Source organism: Pelobates fuscus, chromosome 5 (assembly GCF_036172605.1).
Source record: "Pelobates fuscus isolate aPelFus1 chromosome 5, aPelFus1.pri, whole genome shotgun sequence".
Classification (NCBI taxonomy): Eukaryota; Metazoa; Chordata; class Amphibia; order Anura; family Pelobatidae; genus Pelobates; species Pelobates fuscus.
Genome location: NC_086321.1, coordinates 120,978,503 through 120,987,981, shown reverse-complemented (window position 1 = coordinate 120,987,981; position 9,479 = coordinate 120,978,503). Strand labels below are relative to the sequence as shown.

Below are 9,479 nucleotides of genomic sequence, written 5' to 3'. Positions count from 1 at the left end.
CTTCACCAAAGGTCTAGTGCTTATGTGTGGTAAATGGCACGCTGAACCAATCATCATCTATCTACTCATAGAGATACATAGACTAAATAAATTTCTATAGGGAGTGTTGGGCATCTCCATGCAGAGCATGGAGATGTCAAACGTAGGTCATACATAAGATTGCAGGACCAATCCTAAGATTGAAGGACTGAAACCAGGAAGCTCTTCTAGTGGCTATCAAATTGACTGTCACTAAAAGTGGCATTAGGCAACAATGTAAACATTGTCTTTTGTTAGAAAAGGCAGTGTGAACACTGCAAAAACTGCACTGACAGTCTATTTGCCCCAGACTCACCACATTAAAGGAACACGCCACATAGCTTGCTGAAGTGCTTTAAATTATTGGAGCATCCCATTTTGAATGCAGTTTATAACTGTCAAAGAAAAAAAAGTTAAATCAGCTCAATACCAAATCCCTATGCACATTTAAATAATTGGAGGTTTTTAGTATTACTCCAATGGCCATTCAAGTGTAAGCTCACCTGCCACGTTAAGGTAAAACCTCTTAGGTGAGCCCTACACTAACAATTCACTTTGCTGTCTTCAGCTTAAAAGTAGAATATCTAATGTGAGAGAGAGGGGTATTTTTCTTAATAGGGAACAGATGGGGTGGGCGGCAGCATTGTAACATGGCTGTGTAATACAAAAGCAAATACAAACATGCAAAATTGACCCCTGCACTCATGGCTGCCATGAAAAATTTTAGGGCCCCTGACACAGTCCAAGGTCTGGGCCCTCCTGGCACACCCCTGAGTACGTCCACAGTGCCAACACCCAAGGATGCAGTGTGTGTGTGTTTAGAGTGGATGCAGTGCGTGTGTGTGTGTGTGTGTAGTGAATGCAGTGTGTTTGTGCAGTGGATGCAGGGTATGTGTTTGTATAGGGGATGTAGTGTGTGTAGTAGATGCAGAGTGTGTGTAGTGGATGATGTGTATAGTGGATGCAGAGTGTGTGAGTATATATGTGGGGTAGGATAGGTTCTGCATTCTGGGGGAAAAATGTTTTTATGTTTATTTTCCCATCCATACCTCTTACTTGTGGCCAGGAAGGGGGACAATACACTTCTTGGTGGTCTGGTGGCATTGTGCAGGCGCTATCTAAAGAAGAGGGGGCCCAGCCAACATGATCTTCAGCTTCCAGCAGCTCCTCTCTCCGACTTTCGCATCTCCGGTCTGTGTGTCATGCAGAGCTTTGCCATGGTGCTCGAGAGTTGAAGAGAGCTTCTGGAAGCTGACGACTAAATCTGGTGGATCCCCTCTTCACTATACTGGCTGCCGAGGGCCGCAGGGGAAGTGGTGGAACTAACATAGGGAGGGCCCTGGTGTAAGAATGTTTTTTTTGGACCCCCTCTAACACAAGGGTGGCCAAAATGTAGATATCCATCTGTCGTACAAGTCCCACAATGCTATCCCCAGCTGAGCATCTACAATGTTTCCATCCTTGCAGTGTTGTATTTAGCATTGAACAGTGTTTGTGTGTTTGAAGGCATGTTTTTGTATGGAATATGTGTGTGTGTGAATGTTGGGATTTGAATGCAGGCGTGCATTTGTGTGTAGCATATACACTGCCACACACTGATACACATACAAACACACATTGACACAGATACACAGATATACAAACTGACATACATGCAAATACACAGCAACACAGAGGGGCTAGGGGACAAAAAGACACACAGAGAAGCTGAGGAGGCACAAAGAGAGGCTAATGGGACACAAAGAGACACACAAAGGGGCTGGGGGGACAAAGAGACACACAGAGGGGCCTAGAGGGGGACAAAGAGGGGAAGGGGAAAAAGACACTCACAGAACGATTAAACGGTTTGGGGAGAAATAGATGTGCAAATGGGCTGGGGGAAGAAAGAGACCTGGCAGCGAGCCACATCAGTCAGCCAGCCACAGCTGCCAGTCGCAGCAAGCCTGCCTGCCAAGCTGCCACAGGAACCAAGCCAGTCACAGCAGCCAGCCTGCCGCAGACTACCAGCCATAGCCTGCCAGCCAGCCGCAGACTACTAGCCACAGCAGCCAGGCAGTAACAGTAAATAAGGTTAGAAGAGGGATGATACATGTATACTATGCATGCATAGCATGCGGAATCGGGTCTAAACCGATGATTCCGCGTCACTTCTGGTAAGGTGGCCGCAACCGAAGTGACATGTTCGAGAAATAGAACACTGTCTCGACTCTCGACTGATGTGTTGCGAAATGATGTATGTTTGAAAAGTATGTCGCCAACAAAGAGAGTTTGTAAAGCTCCCACTAGAGGCAGTGTTAGGTTTCTCTAAGGGGGACAAGGACACTGCACCCAGACCACTTCAATGAGATAAGTGGTCAGGGGTGTCTATAAGGTGTCTTCAATAACACTTTACTGTGAGTAATATTGCTGTGAAGCCCTGTTATACACAGACACTCCAACAATATGGAGCTTCTAGAAAAGAGGGACATTAGGAAAGAATCAAGGGACAGAGTGATTTGGTGGCAAAAAGGACTGTTCTTACTAAATAGGGACACTTGGGAAGTATGGAAATCATGTTGAATTAATTTGATTGTTTACTTAATTACCCCATTGTACAGCACAGGCGAATATGTTTTTTTTTGTTTTATTTTTATATGAATAGTAATTTGCAAAACTGTTGAAGACATGTATATTATCGATAAAAAAAAAATGGATCAGCTCTAGCCAGGAGCGTCCTTTTAAATGTATTTCGGTGATGGAAAGGTATATTTAGAAAATGCTAAAGAAAATGCTTAACATTATTACAAATAATCGCATTAAAGCTGGTGAAATAACAAGACAGAGCCCGCATTTTAAACATTTATTTGTTTATATGTCCAACGTTATGTTATCCACCGAGCTCAGTCTCTGTGTGCAGGGTAGGAACTTCCCACACTAGGAACCTTGTTTCCCGGTTACGTTTTCTGAGTCGGACAGCTCACTGCGCTGGACCGTGCTCTCTGTCTATTATTTGGTGCCCAGGATTTGAACTGTTTGTTGTTTTATTTCCTTCCCATTATTTATTATTTTCTATGCTCTGTTTCCGGCGGCCGCTGCCCGGGGGATCGTGATGTATAACCTGCGGACTCCGGAGGGCTAGCTCGGGGTGGCTGAGAGTTGCCCGGTTAGGCTTGGGATGGCCCTGGAGGACTCGCTGGAGGATTTCCGCAGCCGCTGGAGAGCAGAGATCCGCGGGGCCCCCCGAGCTGCACGGAAACGGCCCCTGGCGGAGGAGAGCCCGGAGAGTCCGGCTGGAGATGGGGAGAGGATCCCGGGGTCCCCGCGCAGTGAGGGAGAGGGCCAGCTCAGCCGGTGCCTGGAGTTCGCAGAGAGACTCTTACAGCCCAGTCTAACCCCGGAGAGTAAGCGGCCCAGCCCCCCACCGAGGGACCCTAACTTAGTGGAGCAGCTCATCAATGACTTGGTAAACCACATAGGGAGATCTGGCTCTGCCCGTTAGGTAAAGTCAGCTTTTGTGGGTTAGAAGTCCCATTACCCTCAGCCATTTTCAGGTCAGAGCCGGATTAAGATTGCCAATGGTTTTAGGCTGGATGCCAAACCGGGGCCCGTCCTAGAGCCTTGGGCTCTATTATGTGAATGGGGGTGGCGGGGGGGTTGTGTTTAGATGGTTGGTGGCTGAATGTTGTGTGTATGTTTTGGCTAAGTATAGCTGTATGTTGGGAGAGACTTACAATCTTAAAGGGACACTCCAGGCACCCAGACCACTTGTGCTCATTGGAGTGGTCTGGGTGCCAACTCCAACTACTCTTAACCCTGCAAGTGTAATTATTGAATTTTTTTTATAAACTTCAATAATTACCTTGCAGGGTTAACTCCACCTCTAGTGGCTTTCTTCTAGACAGCCACTAGAGGGAATTTCCTGACTCATAGCACAGCTTATCTGTGCTAGAGCGTCGCTGGACGTCCTCACGCTTTGTGAGGACCTCCAGCGTCGCTTATTTCCCCATCGGAAAGCATTGAAAATCTTTTTCAATGCTTTCCTATGGGGAGACCTAATGCGCATGCGCGGCATTGCCGCGCATGCTCATTAGGTCTCCTCGGCCGGCGGGATCAGTCTCGCCGGCCGACGGAGTCAGTAGGAGGAGCGGCGCGGAGGAGGAGGCAGCGACGAGGGACAACTGGGGATTGGGGGGTGGGAGGGAGAGGGAACCTGCAGTGCCAGGAAAACTGATTGTTTTCCTGGCACTGGAGTTTTCCTTTAATGAGCTCAGCCAACCCATATGTTTTCCCATAGGAAAGTATTAGGAGGCTGTTCTGCGTGCGTGGCAAAACTCTGTGCTGTGTCAGGCAGCATCTCCTCATAGCGATTCATTGAATCAATGCATCTCAATGTGGATCATTCAGCGACTCCATGCAGAGCCTGGGGACGCTGAATGTAGGTGCTGCACATTGCAGCACTGGACTAGGAAGCATCTCTAGTGGCCGCTTGAGTGACTGACCCTAGGGGTGTTACTAGGCAGCAATGTAAAGACTTTTATCTGAAAATACATTGTTTACATTGAAAAGCCTGCAAGGACAGGCTAGAGACATTAGAACCACAACACTAAACTGGTTTTGTTTGGAGCTACCCTTTCTTTGGTTTTCCTGCTTTTAAAGTTATTTCCCAGCCCAATCTTGCTCCACTGACCGTACTCCCCCTCACAGGGTCACATGCTTGGAGGTGTGCCTCCATTGGCTCACTGGTGTGAGACAAATGCACAAAATTGATAATAACCAGCCTGCAACATTGTCCTCCCCTTGCCAGAAGTGGACCTGGTGCCTGGAGTCTGTTACATAGCAAAATGCTGTAATACATATTTCAGACACCATGACCACATGGTGCTTGAAGTAACTTTTTTAAATTTGTCCCAATCTTTCTTACCTTTTGGCAAGCGAAGGTATAACCACTTGTAGTCCAGTGGAGGGACACGCTGAGCTGAATCTCTGCTAATCTGATGGGGGGAGCATTATGGTCTGCACCACTTAAATTGATCGCACCTGTTAGGTGCAGACCTCAAGACTTCCTGGAGGTAGTGCGGGTCCAAGTAGGGAGTTCATTCAATCTCACTGCCAGCACATGGGAGGGTCCCTTCACAGTCAGAACTGAGGCTCCAGCGGCCTAATAGCTCTTTTTCAGGTGATTGGACTGCAGTCTAATTCTAGCGATGAAGCTTATGGTAGCAGGGTTGATTGCACATTTGAAAAGATTTGAAATGTATGTTGGATGCTGTGACTGGCTTGTAAAATACAACATCTGCCAGTGGGACAGGTAAAGGTGAGATTTTCTTAACTGAACTGTCCCCAGCAGGCACGACCATCTTTATCCGGCGGGTCCTCTTTGGAGCCGGCGTTATTAGTGTAACATAGAAATATCGAATGTGACGGCAGATAAGAACCATTCGGCCAATCTTATCTGCCAAATATTTTAAAATACTTTTAATTCAGGGCTTGACAAATTTGTTTGGAATCTAGGAGCCAGCTAAAAAAGTTAGGAGCCAGTCATTTTCAATGAGAAAATGCAATTCTTAAAGGGACCCTATAGTCACCAAAACCACTTTAGCTTGATGTAGTTGTTCTGGTGTCTATAGCCTGTCTCTGCAAGCTTTTCAGTGTAATCACTACCTTTTCTGCGAAAAGGCATTGTTTACATTGCTGCTTAGTAACCCCTCTAGTGACAGTCACTCGGACGGCCACTAGAGAGTCCTGAGTCACTGCTGCACTACGTGCAGCACCCAGGTTCAGTGTCTCCAAGCTCTGCATGGAGGCACTGAATATTCCTCATAGATTCATTAATTTAATGCATCTCTATGAGGAGATGCAGATTGGTACATTTGCTGCGCATGCACAAAATCCTCCCAATGCTTTCCTAAGGGAAAGCATTGGCTTAGCTGAGATCATAAAGATTGATGGTACCAGCCATGGCAAAACTGGCACGGCGTGAGTAAAAACACCTTCCTCATGCAGTCGGAGGGGGCAGATACCTAAACACACACACACACACACTCACTCTTGACAGGCTCACACACACACACACTCACTGACAGAGAGACACACACACACTCTTGACAGGCTTACAACAGGCTCACACACACTCTCTCTGACAGGCTCGCTCACACACACACACTTTGACAGAGACACACACACACACTCTTGACAGGCTCACACACACTCTTACGCTGTCAACAGGCTCGCATGCACACACTCTGACAGGCTCTCACACTCACTCACTCTGACATGCTCACACACTCTCTTGACAGGGACACACACACACACTCTCTCTCTCTCTTGACAGGCTCAGACACACACACACACTCACTCTAACAGGCTCACACACAAAAAAACATTTTTGTTTTACTTAAAACCCACTCAGCCTCCCTACCTTTGGGAGAGCTGAGTGGGTCTTTCCCTGGGGTCCAGTGGGGCTGCTCTCCTCCTGTGTGCAAAGGAGCAGAACTCTGCCTGTAGCTCCTCTCTGCTCGCTCGCGCTCTGTAATGATGCCGGGGCCAAAATGACATCATATTCCTGCTCCTGGCATCATTAGACAGCGCGAGGGAGCAGAGAACAGCTGCAGGCAGAGTACTGCTACTTCATGTGCCGCCCAGGGCAGCACGCCCGCCTCCATGTTTCATCGGGCGACCGCCTTTAATGTTCCACGTGACGGCCGCCGTCAAAGCTTCCTCAGCGGCCACACTAACTAGAGAGCTGGCAAAACCAGGCGCCAGGGTGAAATTTCTAGGCGACCTGGCGCCTGGGATTTGTCGAGCCTTGCTTTTAATTAGTCCCTGGCCTTATCTTAAGTCTAGGATAGCCTTATGCCTATCCCACGCATGCTTAAACTCCCTCACTGTGTTAACCTCTACCACTTCAGCTGGAAGGCTATTCCATGCATCCACTACCCTCTCATTAAAGTAATACTTCCTGATATTGTTTTTAAACCTTTGCCCCTCTAATTTAAGACTATGTCCTCTTGTTGTGGTAGTTTTTCTTCTTTTAAATATGGTCTCCTCCTTTACTGTGTCGATTCCCTTTATTTATTTAAATGTTTCTATCATATCCCCCCTGTCTCGTCTTTCCTCCAAGCTATACATGTTAAGATCCTTTAACCTTTCTTTGTAAGTTTTATCCTGCAATCCATGAACCAGTTTAGTAGCCCTTCTCTGAACTCTCTCTAAGGTATCAATATCCTTCTGAAGATATGGTCTCCAGTACTGCGTACAATACTCCAAGTGAGGTCTCGCCAGTGTTCTGTACAATGGCATGAGCACTTCCCTCTTTCTACTGCTAATACCTCTCCCTGTGCAACCAAGCATTCTGCTAGCATTTCCAACTGCTCTATTACATTGTCTTCCTACCTTTAAGTCATCTTAAATAATTACTCCTAAATCCCTTTCCTCAGATGTTGAGTTTAGTAGGTTATCAAATATCCTATACTCTGCCCTTGGGTTTTTACGTCCAATGTGCATTATCTTGCACTTCTCCATATTAAATGTCAATTGCCACAGCTCTGTCAATTTTTCTAGTTTACCTAAATCATTTGCCATCTGTACTCTCGCTCATGCTAAATCGCAGGATCCTCCATAGACACAGTCAAGTTCCTGCACCTGTCACTGGTGACGGCTGTTAGGATTGACACTTAGATTCCGCTCTGAGTCTAAAAAAAGTAATGCGAGCATGCGTGTACCGCTAATGAGTACGATCTGCTCTTGTCTCAAGATCCAGTTGATATCAATCAAGAATAGCTTGACCGTCATATTGTCTACCCATACACCACAGAATAGCCGACCATAACACTCTAGCATGCAGCCAATTGGACTTTACGCTTCCTAGCATGTATTTAAGCTTGATAACTACGACTTCTATTACTGTTCACCTGTTTTAGCAACTTATTGTTTTCCAGCATGTTTATATAATATAAAATGAGGCTGATACTTCTAAGAGATTTTGTAACTTGTCATGATGTTTCTCACCTGTATGACCCCTGCAAATCTCCCTCTCTTCATTCTGTACCACCATAACCACTTGCCTCAATAAAATAAAGATTGACAAAAAAAAAAAAGTGATGCGGAGGAGAAATACAGAGACAGAGTAGTTCCTACTTTGTGGGGATGACCGTGCCGATTTAATGTACATGTGTCATGAATAACATTTCTTTCTTTCACTTTTTAGAAAATACATTTTATCTATACAATTGTATAAATTATTGTGACAGCCACATTGCTTTAAAAAGATACTTATTTCTGCATCCTTTTTTTTTTTTTTTTACTTTACTCTTTTGCCATCAGCAAAGCGTTTGCATGTATAGATGGCACGCTTATTTTCTTAATAATAACATTACTTGTATTGGGCGATTCTGCATGCAGCAATTAGTTATTTTCTGATGGAGCACAAAGTCACCTGGTCCATTTACAGAGGTCATAGGAAGAAATCTTAAGCTAAGTGTATATTGTAATCTCCTTATTTTCTGCTTATTATCCAGCTTCCCTTCTCTAAGTGCAGACATATTACTGTCTGCAAGTCTTTTTCCTCCATGTACCCTTCCTCCCAGACATTCCTTACAGCAGTGGTTCCCAACCTGTGTTACATTTACCTCCAGAGGTACGAAGCAGTTCCCCTAGCAGTAAGTAAAAAAAAAAAAAAAAATCTATGATTGCGAAAATTACTTTTGCATCCATTTGGAAACAGTAGCCACCAGCCAATGAGGAGTACCACATCCTTACCCCCTCCTTCTTCAGTCACAAGCCAATGAAAAGCACCACAACAACATGTCATCCCAAAAAGAAGAAATTGTCATGTCACCCCTCTTGATGATTCCCCCTGACTCAGAGCGGAGGGTAGAAGCAGGGGAGCAGGATGCTTGTGAAACCATGGGAGAATTGGGCCTGGGGAGGGGGATAACGACATTTGCCCCCACCCACCGGACCTATCTGAGTCCCCTGTGTATGCATAGGTATAAAATCCACACATTTCAGAAAAAGTGTAAATCACCTTTTAGAAAGCGTGCACACAAAATGCACTTTATATACTATACACCTGTCAGATTTATTTAAATAAAATAAAATGTTATTTTAATATACATTTTAATGGTGCTTGTGAAGGGCCAGAAAAGGTGAGGGCCCAGCAGGTGTGAGGCCTTAGTCAGTGTCCTAAATATATAGCTGCCTCTGGCTAGTGTAATGTAGAGAACCTATTTATTAGCATCACTAACATATCTTTTTGCAGTCCTGTCTTTTTCAAATTGATTTGATTATCTTGGTTGCATATGCAAAGTGTGTTTATGTCAGTGTAAGTTTTATTTAAAAAATCTGTCAATACCTTCACTTTCATGTTATTTTCATCAGTCAAGATATGATGTAAATTACGATGGACATTTAATAAAAAATAAAAAAAATCCTCAATGTATGAAGCATTTATCAGTGGTATTCACTAAAGATAATTTTGAATT

At 45.1% G+C, this 9,479-nt stretch overlaps 1 protein-coding gene across 2 annotated transcripts in view; it reads left to right on the top strand.

Moving 5' to 3' along the window:
* The first annotated feature begins 2,396 nt into the window (after nucleotides 1-2,396).
* The window catches only part of FBXW8 (F-box and WD repeat domain containing 8), a 169,566-nt gene continuing 162,483 nt past the window's right edge, over nucleotides 2,397-9,479 (top strand). The window contains exon 1 of one of the 2 annotated variants that reach the window (XM_063454201.1): nucleotides 2,397-2,559. In XM_063454201.1, the coding sequence (XP_063310271.1) occupies nucleotides 2,461-2,559 (99 nt within the window). In that variant the 5' untranslated portion in view covers nucleotides 2,397-2,460. Of the gene's footprint in view, nucleotides 2,560-2,960; nucleotides 3,461-9,479 lie in introns of those variants that run through there. The other variant, XM_063454200.1, reaches the window with a different exon arrangement.